The following is an 18,993-nucleotide window of genomic DNA, read 5'->3' on the forward strand; positions in this document are numbered from 1 at the left end:
TTCAGCCAAAGGTTCAATAAAAATTGTAAACAATACAGGTGATAAAGCACACCCGTCTATGACCCTTGCCCATGGGAAAATCTTTGGATATCAGGCCGTTTGTATTGACATTGGCTATTGGGCCTGAATAAAGAGTTTTAATTACCTAAATGAAACTAGATCCCAAATGAAATTCTTCCAATACTGAGAATAAAAAAGGCCATCCTGTTCGATCAAAAGCCTTATCTGCATCGAAAGAAATGATGAATGCAGGGACTTTATAGTGTTGAAATGATGTATGACAGTGCACACCACACATTGTCTACACCCTACCTTTATTAGACAAAACCTGTCTGATCCGGGTTAATAATTTTTGGGAGAATTTTCTCAAGTCTGAGGGCCAATACTTTTGTGGCTATTTTGTAATCCAGCCACAGATGTTTCCCCCCATATAAAAGAGCCAGGTTGTGCTCAAGGTTTCTTCTCATTAAAAGGGAGTTTTTTCTTGCTACTGTCGCCTTAGGGCTGCTCTGGGGGTTCATATGGGTTCTGTAAAGCGTCTGGAGACAATTTGAACTGTAATTGGTGCTATATAAATAAAATTGAATTGAATAGTCCTCATTCAGTAAGCTAGTGGGTCTGTAGGATGAGCACTCTAAGGTTTTTTTTGCTTCTTCAAAAGCAGGCTAATGGATGCATATCTTCAAGATGGTGGGATATCTTCCCTCCAAATGTTGTTAATAGCAGGTAGGAGGATTGGGTGAATCTCAGGCCAAAATTTCTTGAAAAATTCTAGTGGGAAGCCATCTGGGCCCAGACATTTCCCATTAGGCATGGCCTGGATTTCGTCCCAGACTTCCTCTGGTGTAATTTCTGCTTTTAAGTTGGTGCGATCCTGTTCTGTGACTATAAGTAATGAAATGTTATCAAGGCAGGAAGTAATGTTAGATTCCACCTTTTGGGCGCTGTAGAGGGAAGCATAAAAATCTTTAAACCTTTTGTTGATAGTAAGAGGGTCACATGAAACATCACCATCTGGCAACCTTATCCTGTTAATTAAGCAATCATTTGTTTCTTTTTTTTAAATGATGAGTGTAATCGTCTAGACTTGCTACCAAACTCATAGTACTTTTGTTTAGTGAAGAGCATTGATTTCTGAAAGTGGCGAGTACGATCCATATTGACCTTGGTCATAGCAGACACCAGTGCTTTTAAATTTGAAATTGTGGGTGATTTTTTATGTAGTTGTTCTAATTTACAGACTTCTTTCTCCGTTGTTTTTTTTTTATTCTCCAAAATTTTCTTCTGATGAGAGGTGTAAGAGATAAGATGTCCACGCATGGCAGATTAGGCTGTATATCATAGCAGAAGAAACTGGAGGTTTTTTTTTCCCCAAGCCAAAAATGCGACAAACCATTACAAATAAAAGTGCAAGACGAGCCATTATTCAGAAGTGTAGTGTTGAATGTCCAAATCGAGGTTGTAGGAATGGTAAGTGCAGGGTCAATCTGTAAATGTACAGCGGCATGGACAGATAACACAATAGAGTCTGAAAGCGCTTTATAAATTTTATGATCATTATTATTATTAGACAGGTTTGGACAGAGTGTAAAAACTTTTTACGAATAAAAAAAAAAGTCAAATCTAGAATATGAGTTGTGGGGATGCCATTAGATGCATAGTCTCTCACTTTTGGATTCATCTCATGCCACACATCTATTAACCCAACGTCCACACACAAATTGTTGAGAAGTTTGGATGATTGTGGGTGCAATATGTTGGTGGAGGACGACCTGTCTAGGGAAGCATTTGGATACAGTTAAAATCCCCAGCCAACATACCAAGGCCTATACGGTGATGGTTAAACATGAAGATAATATGTGATATAAAGTTGTGTGTCACAGTTGGGGGCGTACACGTCACAAATCGTAACGTGTTGATTAAGAATTGAACCTGTGATCAAAATGTAACTGCTGTCTGGGTCTTTTTCCTCATGTTCCAAAGCAAAAGGGAGATTTTTTGTGTATAAGGATTGCTGTAACCCATGTATTTTTTGAAAAAGAGGAAAAATAAACTTGACCTACCCAATCTCTCCTAAGTTTTAGGTGTTCTGTATCAGATAACCTAGTTTCTTGAAGTAATGCTGTCAGATTTCAGTTTTTTCAAATGTCAGAATCTTTTTCCTTTTTATCACATGACCAATCCCTTGAACGTTCCAAGTAATAAGTTTAAATCCAGACGTGACAATTATGGACTAAATTACAGATGAATAATATGGATTGATTGAAGGGGAGCAGGGGAAAAACGAAGAAAGTGAAAGGAAATGGTATGTAAAATGGAGGACCTGAGCTCCATACCTTGGACACCATGGAAATAATTTGGTACAAAAATGGAACAAGGTTGTAGCGCTTACCCACCCGAATCCTGTCCCCAAATGACAGGTGTAAAGAGCCCCAAATAGTGTCACAGGCAAATCTAAATGAATCTTGAGTTAACAAATGACCACAGTAGCATTATAGCCAGTCAAGAAGCCATCCAAAAATGTTTACTAAATTCATGGTTTTTGGTTTCAGATACATATTGAGTGAATTCAAATTTTACAAAGTTCATCAGTGAATGAGTTAAAACGCATGGACAAGAACAAAATCTGAGTATCAGCAACAAGGAACAATGCCTGCAATCTAGGTTAACCTGAGGCCTCTTGAGTTTGATTTTAATTTCCACCTGTGGGTTAGGGACAGTCAGCAGCTTTACTTTCTGCTCTGTTTGACCAGTTGTTCCACCTCCTTCATGAAGCGCAGACAGAGCTCCTCCTGCCACGGCAGGGCAACACACTGCACCGCCACCGGCAGACCCTCGCCTCCAGTCACCGCCTGGAAACAATCACAGGCTCGCATCAGTCAATGACTGGCAATCTGCCTCCACCTACCAACGAACTGTAGAACTAGAAATACTAAAGATGGCCTGACAAGTTTGGACTGATATACAGGCACATATGTGCATATCTGCATGCTCACAAAGAGATGCTGAATGCCAAAAGATGACAAATCACCACAGAGAGATGCAAATGGACTACAAATGATATAGTCTCTGTCTCTATGTAGGAGTTGTGGGAGAGTTTTTTACATGTCTGTTCAAAGACCTGAACATTGTAAATGTGCCCGTGCATAAGTGTACCCAGTTACAGCTGTATTCACTCAACGCAGCTGAAAAAAAACCCTTAATTTGTCTTACATATTTCTTAAATACAATTTAAGGGCTTGCAAATTTTACTTCCATTAAAAATATATATAGCTTTATTCACTGGTTGGAAAAAAAAAATGCACTTCCTTGTACGTTGCTTTGACCAGTCGCATCTGCCAAGTGAATAAATGTAAAATAAGCAATGTGAAGCTTCCATCCTCGATTTGAAATGGTTTTTGGCATTTTGTTATCATTTTCTAATATTTTATAGATTAAGCAAGAGTAATTAATAATTCAAATAATTGTTTGTTGCTGGTTTGTTTTCTTTGTTCTTCTGTCTGTATGAAACATAGAAAGTGACACACAGGTTGTACAGTCTACGGTAACACATTACAGGTGATACTAGTGGAATAAAACATTAATATGGTCCAGTAGGGTATGTTAATACTGTATATGTATCGTAGACTGTATATAAAGATCTTCATATAGAGTCTATGATATGTACATAAGCTGAGATGTTTAAAGCTCGTTGGCGCCCCCTATGACTGTTTAATGCCACTACGTGTGTAGATGTGTTAATGAAATTAAATATTATGGTTGAGACCCTACAATAGAGATATGGATAGCATTGATAATAGCAAGACTGGCTAGAGGAGGTTGTCCTCAAAAACTGAATGACTGTATAAGAAAGAGACTAATGAGGGAGGCCACCAAGACACCCAAGAGAAAGTCACTGTTGATAAAAGCTCATAATATATCTTGACTAGAGTTCACCTGAAGTCAGGGCCGAGACTATAGTCAACTAGAAGAAGATTTTTTTGATCTGATGAGACCAAAATTGAGCTTTTTGGCCATTAGACTAGACGATATGTTTAGTCACACTATCCTCACTGTGAAGCATGGTGGTGGCAGCATCATAGTGTGACGCATAATCGTGAATTCTAACTTGTAAAAAGCTTTTTAAAAAGCAATAAAAGTGGGGAAAACTTCCATAGGGAGTGAATACTTTGTATAGGTACTATTCATACACTCACCAGCCACTTTATCAGGTACAACTGTGAAGACTAAGCCAGTCTGCAATAAATACTACCTTTAGGAAGCATCTACATTTTCAGTTTTTGTTGACGTTAACATGGTGATGATTCTATTGATTGAGGACATACTGATTGGTGATGCTGTGCTAGACTACATTACATTTTAAAGGGCTACTAATACTTTGTCCACTCCATTTACATACATGAGGGGGAAAAACATGAGGAACATTTTTGAATGCAATATGGTTCAGTACACTACCACCACTGCCTAGTAGGAACAATTATAAACCTGAAATCAAATTATCACCAGACAGCATCAACAAAAACCTTGTGAAAGAAGAGTTTTTTGCAGTGCAGTTATATTGAATTGTGTAAGGTTTCCTGGATGTAGCTAATGAACTGGCCAGCAAGAGTATATTACTGGACAGTCTTGTTTTTCTTCAGGACCCTGTATTCAATGAGGAAACCCACCCTGGTAGGTGTTACTTACTTCTTTGAAGAGTTTGTCATACACATCCTGATAAATGCCCTCATAATGCTTGAGCTCCTCCTCATCTTCTTTTGTCACCGTGGTAACAGGAACTACTCCAGCAGGAAAGTTCAGGAGATTGTAAAGCATTGTGTAACTTAGAATAGCTGAAAGGATAGAAGATGCAAATAGATTATCCACTGTGTTACACCAGGCTGTTTCTCAATAAAACTGCTGTGCTCATCAATATTTTGTCAGAATTGGCTTACTGGAATTTTTGGCACAGTACAATAAGTTGTAGGCTGGTGCGATCACAGGACACAGCAGCACATCTATGTTGCATCTCCTCCAATGTGCAATTGTGTCTTTAATGTAGTCCTGAAGAGAACACAGTGGAATCCAGTCTCCCCTTAATGCTTTCATACATATGCAAGCATCAGTAATTAATAGCTAACTGTACCTCAACAGCAGCATGCTGCTTCCACAGCTTTGGAACAGATCTAAAAACAAGGCAGAGAAAGAATCAGTATGTTTTGACATCTTGCTAGTCATGTGTAATATATGAAAATGTAACAAATCATCAAGTATCAATGACCAACTCCAAAAATATTTTCTTACCCAACTCCACAGAGAGCTCTCAAGGAGATAGAAGTACGAGGAAACTGCACAAGAAAAGTGTGGCACCAACATGTTATACATAATTCTGACAAAGAAACTGCTTTATAAAACAACTGCCAAAGTCATTTTCAAATCAATGTCAGACTCAAGAAGTACATTTCCTTTGGATTTACTCATAGCATGTCACAGATAGAGGGAACTCACCCAGGGCTTGAGGAGGAATGACAGGATTCTTTTCAACCAGAGAGGGAGATTGTAGGGAAAAATCTGGTGTTTGATAGTAGGATCTGTAGGGCCCCCTGCCCTAAAACACACAACAGAATTATCCATTCAGAGACACTGTTCTGAAGATTATTGTAAGAATTTCAGAAAAACTTCCCAACAGAAGTCTCCAAAAGTTACACAAAGCTAACAGTGAAACTCTGAGAGGCTGCACTTAGGCACATGATTAACGTGTTCATAATGACACTGGTAGCATGTTGATGTTTAGCAGGTATTTGTAACATGTTCGCTGTTTTGCTCGTCAGCCTGAAATCAATGATGCATTTAGATTTCCAATGATTTAATCATAAACTAAAGCAAAAACATTTTATCTGGCACCGTGTCAAAACTGGATAACCAAAGTGATTCAAATGAATTCCAGAAGTCGACATGCTCCACCACATCCAATGGAAAGCCATCTAATAGTTGACATTTCAGTATGGACCACAGATGCTGAATAACTGACAGAACAACACTGTGGAAACCTTTTGATTATCCATCACATTCAATTGATCAATTACAAAGTATCAGCTTGAGTCACTAGACCTCACTGAAAAGGCAATCATTAGTATTTATCTGACACTAGTTCTGAACAAATACCAGATTATTTGTTAATTAATTCACTGCTCAATCATTGACATATTAAGAGTTACTCACAGGTTTTGTTTCAGGGTGGTAGCTCCATCTGCAAATATACCTTTTACAATGAGATCATAGAGAGCTTCTTTTATCCTCAGAGGTTGAAAAGGCACAAACTAAAGAGACAAAGAAACACAAACAAAATATGGTTCATGTCACCTATTTTATGTAGCTGTGATCATATTGTGTGTGTATGTTGTGTTGCCTTACAGTGTGCCCTGCTTGCTCCAGCAGAGCTTTGACTTCTCTGACGCTGCGGACCATGCTTGGAGATGGTTGCTGGAAGCCATCGCATTCTAGGTAACCAATCCTCAGAGGCTTACTGCTCTGGTAAATCTAAAGACAAGACAGTCTCTCTTTGTAAGACGGCTGAGTGGAAATGCACATAAACAGGTTCTGTTTTGGTATATAACTAACAGATGTTTGTTCACAGAAGGCTGCGATCTTATCTCAAGAGTTCAGTTCAGCTAAAATAAAGAAAAGGGTCAATTTTCCATACGATATGTGACTTGCCTTCAACAGGCAATAACCTTTTAATCATCAATCAGCGACCGAAAGAGATGCATCTGTTACATAACATTTTTTTGCATTCTGTGCATCCATACAGCACACAGAGACATGTGAAGAGACCTCATGCTAAGGTAGGCTGAAGACGAACACTGAACTTGGCAAACAAGGTTTGTATCGATGTCACTGTTCCAGTGCCTCTTAAAATGCTTGCCTGGATTGAGGTCACGGTTCAGAGTTGGTGGGACATGGGGCATTGTGATGGTGAAACTGGAAATGGCTTTCCCTAATTTACAGCCACAGTTGGAAGCGAACACTTAGAGTAATAATTTGATCCATGCCAAAGACACTTGTTCACCTTCTTGCAGACAGAGGAGAGGATTGACAGAAGTGGTAAAACTGTAGCTGAAGCTAGCAGCCTGTTAGCTTACCTTTAGACAGACGGACACAGCTAACCTGGCTTCGTTCATAGCGAACAAAACCGCCTAGCAGCATATCTAAACCAAACTGAGAACACATTCAGTCTTGATTGTTTCATCTGTACTGTTCTACATTTACCAAACTAACTCTTGTCACATAACTCCATTTGAAAACAGCAAAGTGTCATTTTTACACTTCAGTTCTTGTAGGTAAGCGACAAATTAAAAAGATTAAGTGCCAGATATGAATCCAATAGAAGACACACCTGCATATTAAAAGGTAACGGTGGAACAGTGGGGTCCAAGGAAAACATGTGATCACAGAGCAATGCCTGCATACACAGAGCAAGACTATCCACATCCCGTGCTATAGGTCCAGGACTTCCCCGCACTAAAAAACACAAATCAGTGAATCAATGAATGATGAAATTCTGTACTGAAATTTGGAAACGTCTATATATTCATACCTGACTTTTGCCCTGGACAAATTGAACGCACACCCTGTAAACTGATAGTCAGACAAAGAAATACAAGATGTAAACAAACTAGGATAAAGGTAAAGCATATGACTGTACACATACACAAAAGAACCTGCAACATTAGTGGTTTTACTACTACTCATCCATTTGCTCACACACAAATGACAAATCGTTCCACATATGCCAACTTTTACAGAATGTCTGTGAATTACACACATTTTCACTCATTTAAACTGCTTATGGATGATTACATAAAATGATACGGCTCACAAAGAAATCAATATAAGCATATATGTGGTAAAAGTTCAGTCTGCTGGTCTGCTACAGCCATCAGGACACTCTCCTGTACTTTAGCCCATACCCCATTCATCAGGGCATCGGATATGGAACCTGCAAACACTGTCATGGGGTTTATTCTCCCTTTTGAAGGGTACTGTTCCTCTCGTGCAGATTTAAAAAATGTTCCTTTGAATCACAAACTCCAGGCCGAGTCTCACACACACAGACTGAGCAGCATGCTAATTCTTTGTATTTTGCAGCTACAATGAGCTACAGACTTACCTTAGGCGACCCGCTGTTGGCTTAAAACCACAGATCCCACAGAATGAAGCAGGAATACGGATGCTACCTCCTATGTCAGAGCCAATACCAAGCAGGGAGCCTCCTCCCCCAATGAGAGCCCCCTCCCCACCGGATGAACCTCCAGAGGTCTTCTGGAGGTTGTGGGGGTTCACTGTCTGCCCGTACATAGGGTTACTGCAGTCATACCTGGAGATGAGGCAAGAAAAAACAAACACAAACAAGTAATGAGAACCACAGCCTTCTCACATGTAAAAGTTTTACTGGAAAACAACATCTGTGTAGGTTCTCAGTCATCCAGGTCATGGTAATCCTTAGTGCTTCAGTAGAAGGCAAAAAGGTAAGAGACAGTCCTTTAATGACAGCAGTGTTCACATTGTGGACAGAGAATGTAGATGGTTTCAGAGAGGAGTTTAGGATGTCATTGATGTTAAACTGGAACTGGTATCTGTAAACACAGGAGGAGGGTCTGCAACACCACTTATCAGGTATTAATACAGTCTGGAGATCCCTCCTCAGTTTCACCACCAATAATACACTGAGAACTGAAACATCTTCAGGAACCAAAAAGAGAACTCCACTTGCCCTCTACTGAGACACGTAGGACTGCATTTTGCAATATCATGTAATTGCATGAGTGCACAGAGTTCTGTGCAGTGTCTGAAAACAATGTTAACTGTGTAAAATCTTAAATGATTTACGATAAAAGGCCTTGGGGCACGTTGGTTTTCACAAAGGGAATAGCTCCTTGTTTCTTCAGAACTTGAACAAGCACAGCATCCTCCTGGACAGGCTGTTCCAGATGCAAGAGTACGCCACAACTTGAGTCATGACCCTTAAATTTGAAAAAGAAAACAGGCAGAGCTTTGTGTTAGATAAAGACACGTCAAAGATGGAAACCTGAGCTATGTCATCAAGATGTAATGGATCATAGAAGTTCATATATATTTGGAAAGCTTCTCAATGTAAATACCATTCATAATGATTGAGGCATTCCATAAGCACAAATACCTTATAGCCACAATTATCCTTAATGCTAACTGGAACTCCATATAAAAGACCTTCCTTGTTGGAACCAACAGTTTCCAGCTGGTCAAGACTCTCCAGCAAAATTTCGGTGCAGCAGTTCAGCTTTTTGTGAACAGCCAGAGTCTGTTGAAAAATAATAATAATTTTTATTAAAAAAAACAGCACAGCAGGGTAATATTACTAGCTTTACTCTTAAAGGCTTGTTTCAAAAATCATTTTGCAGAACATGAAAAACTGATTGGAGTTTTAAAAATATGGACTTGGTGCAATGGAACAACTTTTGCGGAACAACTTTGAATGGAGGACTGTGTGCCCTGATTTTGTTGTAATTAGAGCTATGCAGGAGTTTCTATATGTTTGGCATGTTAGATACTAAACCTTTTCCATGAAAGCGTACAATGCTTCTTCAGGGTTCAGTGAGCCTCCACGCAGTTCCTTTGTCAACTCAGACAGGGACAGCTTCAGGATGGGAGTCAAGTCAGTCGTTGGATGCTAAAAGAGCAGTGACATTGACGTACATAAAGAATCATTCAATGACACATGAAAAATGATAAATATTGGGATGCAACAAACATTCTGATATTATTCTATATTTTCATTGAGCAGATGCTTTTATCCAAAGTGATGTCATCTGAGAGTAGATACAACACAAGCGAGGATCTAGTCAGGAGAAAACAACCTGGAGAAGTGCCATAAAGTTGGAGTGTGATAACAGGATCTTGGTGCCCATAGGCAGTGCGGGAGGTAACAGGAATTTTTTTTTTTTTTTGCAGGGGCTGCACAGTGCATCAGTGGTTCGCACTGTCGCCTTGCAGCTAGAAGCATGGAGCATGGAGTTTGCATTTTGTCCATGTGCATTTCTCCGGGTATTCCGGCTTTCTCCCACAGTCTAAAAACATGCTGAGGTTAACTGGTAACTCTAAATTGTCTGTAGGTGTGAATGTGAGTGTGATTGTGTGTCTCTCTATTTAGCCGTGACAGACTGTTACCTGTCCAGGTGTCCCCTGCCTTCACCCTCAGTCAGCTGGGATAGACTCCAGCCCCCCACGACCCCAATGAGGATGAAGTGGTGTATAGATAATGGATGGATGCTTTTTGCAGTCTGCCAAGGGCAAAGGTGTTCAGTGAAGAGCTGGGTCTTTAGTCTTTTCTTAAAGACTGAGAGGGAGTCTGCAATCAAATTGAGTTTGGTATCTCATTTCACCACCGCGGAACCACAGAGGAGAAGAGTCTAGCTTTCGACCCTGGGCCATGTTGTAGTGGTTTTATCAGGCGCCTTTTGGTGAATGTGGAGAGCCAGAGATAGCGTATAGACCTGAATGAGAGAGTTCATGTAGGAGGGAGCTGTTATTATTTGAATTTTATGCAGGCAGCAACTTGAAGCCAGTGAAGTGATCTGAACAGCGGAGTGACATGTGGGTGATAGAATATGAGCAGAGTTGGATGTTACGGGGCAGAGACTGATCAGAGAAGAGGCTAGTGACGAACTGACTGTCTGTGGCCTCGTCAACCGGGAGTGAGGAGAATTTGTCATGATCAGGCATGGAGGCCAAGACTTCATTAGAAAGGTGTGAGGTACCTCACACCTTTCGGTGGAAGGAGATCATTTGTGTACGAACAGGCGAGACCTCAGGAGAGACTTCCAGTAATGAGAAAGTGAATTGTATTAAAAAGTGGTCTGACAGATGAAGTGGAGTGACACTCAGATTTGTTGTGGAGTAATTTTGGCAGAAAATCAAGTGTGTTTCCTGTTTTGTGTGTGGGAGGGGTGGAGACCTGCTTGAGGTCGAATGATGCCGTAAGTGACAGAAAGTCAGTTCCTTGGGCTTTGTGTGTGTGGATATTCATGTCTCCCATGACAACAAGTGGTGTTTCATAGTCCTGAATGGCCGGGAGTAACATGTCCAGTTCAGCTAGAAAATTACCCAGTTGATACCCTGAAGGGAGGTATATGACACCATCTCTACCACCTCACATGCCTGAGGGACTTAAGCTCCCTCTCAAGGTGCTCAGGAATTTCTACACCTGCACCATTGAGAGTGTTCTGGATGGGAGTATCACCACCTGGATGGGCAGCAGCAGGACTTCTGGGCCCTGAGGAGGGTGGTCCGCTGGGCTGAGAACCATCAGAACCACCCTCCCCAACCTGCAGGTTTAAGACCACCCACCCCAGCCACAGATTGTTCTCTCTTCTGCCACCAGGGTGGCATTAGCGCTGCCTGAAGGCAAACACAGAGAGGACGAGGAGGAGCTTCTTCCCACAGGCTGTCCACCTCCTGAACCTGAAACCGTAGACTCAATAGACAATCAACCTGCAGATCCTATCCACTATGCTGTTTACACTTTGCCTTGTATATATATATGTTACTTGACACTTTTATTTCTATTTATTTTGCTTATTATCTATCTATCTATAGTCTATCTATCCATCTATCTAGTCTATCTATCCATCTATCTGTAGTCTATCTATCTATCATCTATCTGTAGTCTGTCTATCTATCTATCTATAGTCTCTCTCTCTCTCTCTCTCTCTCTCTCTCTCTCTCTCTCTCTCTCTCTCTCTCTCTCTCTCTCTCTCTCTCTCTCTCTCTCTCTCTCTCTCTCTCTCTCTCTCTCTCTCTCTCTCTCTCTCTCTCTCTCTCTCTCTCTCTCTCTCTCTCTCTCTCTCTCTCTCTCTCTCTCTCTCTCTCTCTCTCTCTCTCTCTCTCTCTCTCTCTCTCTCTCTCTCTATATATATACACATACATATATATACATATATATATATATACATATACACACACACACACACACACATATATATATATATATATATATATATATATATATATATATATTATGGCATGCCGTTTAGGAAATTATATATATATATAAAAAATTCTGAATATATGGAATGAAAGTCGGAATATATATAATGAAAGTCGGAATATATGGAATGAAAGTCGGAATATATGGAATGAAAGTCGGAATATATGGAATGAAAGTCGGAATATATATAATGTTCATACTTTCATTCCATATATTCCGAGTTTCATTCCATATATTCCGACTTTCATTCCATATATTCAGATTTTCATTCCATATATTCAGATTTTCATTCCATATATTCAGAGTTTCATTCAATATATTCAGAGTTTCATTCAATATATTCGGATTTTCATTCCATATATTCAGACTTTCATTCCATATATTCTGAGTTTCATTCAATATATTCAGAGTTTCATTCAATATATTCAGAGTTTCATTCAATATATTCCGAGTTTTTACCTACCGAGCCCTGGAAGGGACATGTCGGTATGGCGAAACGACAATGGAGGACACCCACCCGTACGAGAGTTTTATTGAGTTTTATTTTGTAATCAGCCTAAAATACAAAGACATTCAAGCAGTGCGATGCATGAGGAGTCTGCCATGCAGACCAGCGATCCTGATCCTGGTAAGTTTTATTTCTCCAACACCCTGCTGTTAGCCCGCTATGAATACACAGCTACAGTAGTCCCACATTAATATTATGAAGGCTACACCAGCTAACGTGGTAGGACACAGCATCAGTGATCAGAGGTTGGCGTTGAACTGTTGTTTGCTAACCACTTAGCCGCCGCTAAGATAACAATTATGAAACAATTCCTTATAAAACCTGAGAAAAGGAGCAGCAGTATTTCCTAACAAGACCTGTATTCAAAACCTCCCACGTTGTTACACAACGGCCCATTAATTATATTACTGAACTATATGGTAATCATTGAAATTTCTCTTGAAGAATCAATGAACTGTTTGCTAACATTATCATTAATGTAAGTCTAAAACTAATTCAACTGATCAATTTAACACAATGAAGTAAAGAGTACTGGTAATGTGCAGCTATTTTTATCATTTCAAGGTAAAATGCTGATTGTTCTTGAGGTTTCAGCTTTGCAGATGTGGAAATTCAAAGCATTGATTTCCTTTACTCAGATTTTTTTTGGGTGGTTTTCAGTTGTGCCTCAAAGCAAGGCATTTAGCACTGTTAGAAATTATTACAGGTATTTTTGTAACACTTTCTAACATCGTATGGACAAAGCAATAATTAATCAGTTAATGGAGAAAATGGTTTTAAATTACAGATGCTATCATCAACATTTCTTATTCATTTATTTAGTTGTCGGCCTTGGAGGATGAGGTCCAGTTACCAGGATCACTACTCTGCAGCTCACTGATCCCATCCTGCAGCTCATCCATGCCGTCCTCCTCTCAACAGACCAAATCAAGTAAGATCTGTTTAGACTGTGTGGACAACAACATGATCAATATGTTAACTTTCAGCCCATCCTAAAATCACAAAACAGAACATTTACTTTAACTGTGTTTATGAATATAGAAAGTAATTACTAACAATTACTAACAACTAATACCTTTTTGGGTGCTTTTATAAAAAGTCTGAACACTTTCATTCAATATATTCTGACTTTCATTCAATATATTCCGACTTTCATTCAATATATTCCGACTTTCATTCCATATATTCCGACTTTCATTCAATATATTCAAACTTTCATTCAATATATTCTGACTTTCATTCAATATATTCCGACTTTCATTCAATATATTCAAACTTTCATTCCATATATTCAGAATTCTAGATTTTATATATATATATAATTTCCTAAACGGCATGCCATAATATATATATATATATATATATATATATATATATATATATATATATATATATATATATATATATATATATATATATATATATATATATATATATATATGTATTTAGTTATTGTGTGTTTTTAGCCTTTATTCTTATTGTTTCGGTCTGGAACAGGTGCACAGTGCAGTTCACTGCGCATTATACTATGTATAATAGTGTTTATGATGAATAAAGGTCTTGAATCTTGACAATAGCTTATATAGGGGTGTAATAGGGGTTGTTATTTGGTGGAGAGAGCTTAGTGAACTTCCATTTTTTGGAAATGATGACTCCTGTACCACCTCCCTGTCCAGCAGCATGGGTTTCAGTCAGGGCTAGTACCGGAATATCTGAAAAATTAACCAGTGTTTGGATTAATTCCGTTTTGTTTACATCCAAATGGCAATTCCAAAGGCCAAGATTAAAGGAGATAGCAGTAATGGAGGCTTTTGTGAGGGAGCAGAGGTTTACAGGGTAGAATTTTCTGCAGCAGATGCAGTTTTTTAGATAACCTTGAATAACAGGGTATGGTACTGTAGCACATAGTGGCTGAGGCAGGTTACGTGTATAGCTAGTAGGGAAAGACTACCCAGCTGGTGTTCTTGTTTGACCAGGAATAACCTGCAGAACCTCCCCAGAAATGCTTCGGACAATTCAGGTGTTTAACTTAATCCTGTTTTACTTGCAACTGCTCTAGTTTTACCGGATTCCTTTGTTTGTGAAACTTAAATCCTTTAGTGTTCTTCTAAATTTATTTGAATAACTTTGCCTTTTAATATGTTATTGTTATCCAGGTTTCTTATTTGTTTGCCATCATCATTATTTTTTTAACAACTCACCTACATAGTAAATGAGGTTTACTAGTTTACATAAAGGTTAAATGAATGAATGACTCCAAACAAGTTGAGCCAAAGTGTAGGCTATAGTTTGAAATGAAAACTCACATAAGAAAGATTTTTGAGCTATTTATTCATGTCTTGTTTTCAAAAGCTCTTGATTTTGTCTTTATTTCTTTGCCCTGTTGTACTTCTGTAATTCATCTTTCTGCCTTTTCTACATCCAGCTGCTGTAATATGTGAATTTCCCTGATGGGAGATCAATGAAGTTTTTATCTTATCTGAAACTCTTCTTAAATTAAAAAGATGAACATCCACCTATGAACTGGGCTGCATTCCCTTAAAAAAGATAAGGTGTTGGAGAGACGGAAAGCGAGATTATATTTCTTCTAGTTTGTAAACCATTTATCTCCCACTTTTCTTTTATCAGTGCTGCTGGGATCACTCCCATTTTGTTATCAGCCTTCTAAATCTTTCTTCTTACAGTCTATGATCTGGACAGCTTCCCATCTCAACCTCATTCCTGTGTACTTTTTTCCCCTCTTAAGTCATTTAACTACTTCCTCTCTGCTTTAGATTTTATTATCATTATTTTGCTTATTTTATTTTCATTGTTAATGGTATTGCTATTACTAACTTTCTTTGCTCTATTATTTTATTGGTAAAAACTGACAATTATTACAGCTGCCAGGGATGATGATGTTGTTTTGTTGGATTAAGGCAGAAATACAAGATTTAACTACTTCCTTTCTGCTTTCCTTTTAATTATCATTATTATTGCAGCTTACTTATTAAATTAGAAAATTGTACAGTTTCTCTGATTTTCAGTGACAGTAAACTGAATCGTCTTTGGGTTGCGGACAAAACAAGACATTTGAGGATGTCATATTGTGTTTTGAGTGATATTCTGAGAATGTACAAACCAAAAAACTAAGTGAATTATCCAGAAAAGAATGGACAACAGAAATAGCCCTAGATTATTATTATTATTATTATTATTATTATTATTATTATTATTATTATTATTATTATTATTATTATTGGCAATTTTATAGTGTTTTTTCTGATGTTTCAGCTGCATGTGTTTGGTGTTTTATTTCTGTGTTGAGGCTCTACTTACTATGATTAATTGAATAGCTTTGTAGATAAAGTAGAACTATTCAATCTTTTGTCCAACAGGTTATATCTTTAAAATGTGACTCTTGAATGAAATGAAGCCATTTTTGATGCATTAATAATATTTCCATCACAATATAATTGATGCAGTCTACATGCACAGCTGCACCCCCACCCACCACAGCAACAATATCATCAAGTCTGCTGATGGCACTGCAATATTGAGGCTCATCTCTGCAGGGATGAGGTGCAGAGAGAGAGAATAACCTGTTTCTCAACACTTCAAAGACCAACGAGGTGATTATAGACCACAGGAAAAAGAAAATGGACATTTTACCATTAAGGATCAGCAGGGAGTGGGTGGAAAGGGTGGAGGATTTTCGTTTTCTGAGAGTTTACGTTGAGGAGACCTGGGGTGTGAACACACCTGAGGGTGCTCAGAATAGAATAGAATTCCTTTATTGTCATTGTACCAATACAATGAAATTTTAAAAAGTGCAATCCTTAAGGTGGATAGGTACCAGCATCGTAATAAATAAGTAAAAAACAATTAAAAAAAAAAAAAAAACTAACATAAGAAACATACCACACAACATTCACACCACAAGTCATCACTGCATTTCTGTCATTGCACAATTGTGTGTGTGTCTAGTTTTTGTCAGTTGAGTGCAGTTATGGCCCTGGCGTAAAAACTGTGTTTCATCCAGCTTGTTCTTGCAGGAGAAACAACATCTGCCACAGACTGCTGGTGTCTTTTATCTGTGCTCAACTGAGAGCATTTTGACATACTGTGTGTGTGTGTGTGTGTGTGTGTGTGTGTGTGTGTGTGTGTGTGTGGTATACCAGCTTCAGGGGGTCTTAAACACAACACAAAAGATCATCGGCTGTCTTTTACTCACACTGGAAGGTCTACACAGAACATCATAAAAGACACTTCCCCCAGTCACTCCCTGTTGGAACCTTTGCCATCAGGTAGACGGTCCAGGTGTATCAAAGCATAGACATCCAGACTCGAAAATAGTTTTAACCCAACAGCAAAACCCACTCTCAGCTCTGTTAAACTGTGGAATAAGCGCAATAATGACACTGTGACAGGAAGTGAATATGTACACTAGTGTGTGTGAGGTTTGATGTTTTCATTACTTTATTCTAGTGTATCTATTATTTATTTCAGCTATTTTACACCCTGTTTTATATTAGTTAGGCTACTATGTGAATGATGCAGTGACTGGAGTGCATTTTTAATTTCACTGTACTTGGTACAATGACAATAAAGTTCTATCCTATTCTCAAATATCACCGACGGTCACTTTATGGCAAAACACCTGTTAACGAAGAAACAATATGTGCTTACCGACTGCTTGTACCGGAGCACTGCCTCTTCTGCCTGCTGCAGGCTCTCGGTCCTCCGGTTTCTGGCTCTCCGGATCTTCTCCTTCGCCTCCCGGTGGCTGCTAACCGTCCGCACCAGCACCAGCAGAGCTCCAACACCGGCGACGACAGTCGGTAGAGCCGCCGTCCAGCAGTCAAGTTTCGCCTCCCTGAGAAACCGTTTAACGTCCTCCATGGCTCTTCTGTCTGCTGCGGGCGGGATTTAACGTCAGTTAACGGAGGCTGCTGAGCTGCTAAGTACTGAAACAACGGCCGTCATTAGCCGTGTGCTAATCACACTCAGGACGTCTTGTCATTGTTCTGGTCGTCCGCAGATGTTTGAAATAACCCGACGTTCAGGTCAACTGGTGACACCGGATATGCCGGAACAGGCTTTTCCTGGGCGGGGCTTATCAGGTCCCATCATCACCAACCAGGAAATCAATAATGCGATTGCTTCATCTATGATGGGATTTAAAAAAACAAACAGAAAACAACTAAAAAATGTTTTTGAAAATCATCTATGATGGGATCTAAAAAAAAAAACAACAAAAAAATGTTTTAAAAATCTTTAAAAAATCATCTATGATGGGATTTTCTGTTGCTTAATAAATTATAGTCAAATTATACTTTATTTGACTATAATCTGCACGAAGGCACCCTAGACTGTAAAATGAGTTACTCAGTTACAGAACATACATTATATCAAATGTTTATTATTATTTTTTGCCTTATTGTACCTATTGTTTCCTACTTAAAAAAAAATATTTTAATGTAGGAAAAAAAACACTCATCTCAATTTGACAAAAACATCCAACCTCTGATTGTACAATATTTATAAACTTTTAACTAATTACAACATAGAGAAGCTTAGAGAGTCACTCATAATCAATCATAGCCTCGTGCACAAATGGCCTCATAGACTCTGGTTGTAGATCCAGGTGGTTGTCATGGTTACTGCAGGACGCTGTAGACAGAATGGAACTTTCATTAGTTGCAGGTTGATTTGCTTGTCTTTTTTCTTCCAACTGCACTGATGGATGGTTATTTGTAGAGCCTGCCTGGTATGAGATTTTAGCTTTGCACTTTGCCATTGTTTTATCAGTGTAACTGAAATGCATCCAGATTTTACTGTGCTTCCTGTGGGCACTCATTTTCTAACCTTTCCGGAGTGTTGTCTCTGTAGCGGTGAGAAAATGTGTTAAAGCAAAGGTCCGGAACGTCATAATGTCTGACTTGAGTTAGTGTGATAGATGTTGATGGAGCCTAGTAACTGTATCTGCATATGATCAAAACTGACTGTCAATTCAAATATAAATAAATAATCTGTATGATTCAAAAACATTTTGACTAATTATTGCACTTCACATTTAAGTATATATATATATATATATATATATATATATATATATATATATATATATATATATATATATATAAAAGACTCTAGATATGTATAATGTTCTTCTCTCATTAAGTAATTTATAAATGTAGTTAGATTTTTTATATATTTATAAAATAAGAGAACAGGATCTTGCTTTACCACCTCAGGCCCCAGGTCCAACACGCCAAGGACCCCCTTCAGCTCGCCTATCAGTAAAAAGTGGGGGTGGAGGACGCCATCCTGTACCTGCCGCACAAAGCTCACTCTCACCTGGACAGGGGGAGGATGTGAGGATGATGTTCTTCCACTAACACCATCCAGCCCATCATTCTGAGAGACAAGCTGAGCAGCATGGGAGTGGACCCACACCTGGTTTCACTGAGAGACCGTAGTTCATCAAACTGGCCGACTG

General features: G+C 38.8%; 1 protein-coding gene across 1 annotated transcript; it reads right to left on the reverse strand.

Annotated features, from left to right (window-relative positions):
- Positions 1-1,534: 1,534 nt before the first annotated feature.
- Positions 1,535-17,584, reverse strand: LOC129350428 (vitamin D3 hydroxylase-associated protein-like). Its single transcript, XM_055016922.1, has 15 exons — positions 17,181-17,584; positions 9,575-9,688; positions 9,179-9,319; positions 8,869-9,002; positions 8,150-8,356; positions 7,577-7,617; positions 7,376-7,500; positions 6,394-6,519; positions 6,202-6,299; positions 5,488-5,587; positions 5,284-5,327; positions 5,126-5,165; positions 4,935-5,043; positions 4,687-4,832; positions 1,535-2,852 (listed from the first exon to the last, which is right to left on the reverse strand). Exons 1-15 carry the CDS (start codon positions 17,391-17,393, stop codon positions 2,730-2,732), a joined length of 1,761 nt encoding a protein of 586 aa, XP_054872897.1. The 5' UTR covers positions 17,394-17,584; the 3' UTR covers positions 1,535-2,729.
- Positions 17,585-18,993: the final 1,409 nt, after the last annotated feature.

Source organism: Amphiprion ocellaris, chromosome 2, assembly GCF_022539595.1.
Source record: "Amphiprion ocellaris isolate individual 3 ecotype Okinawa chromosome 2, ASM2253959v1, whole genome shotgun sequence".
Taxonomy (NCBI): domain Eukaryota; kingdom Metazoa; phylum Chordata; class Actinopteri; family Pomacentridae; genus Amphiprion; species Amphiprion ocellaris.

Coding starts and splice junctions, on each gene's coding strand:
- LOC129350428 (XM_055016922.1), bottom strand. CDS start 17,393: ATGGAGGACGTTAAACGGTTTCTCAGGGAGGCGAAACTTGACTGCTGG. Junction 5,588..6,201: donor ACCACCCTGAAACAAAACCT/GTGAGTAACTCT, acceptor TGTGTGTTTTAG/GGCAGGGGGCCCTACAGATC. Junction 5,328..5,487: donor CATTCCTCCTCAAGCCCTGG/GTGAGTTCCCTC, acceptor TTTCTTGTGCAG/TTTCCTCGTACTTCTATCTC.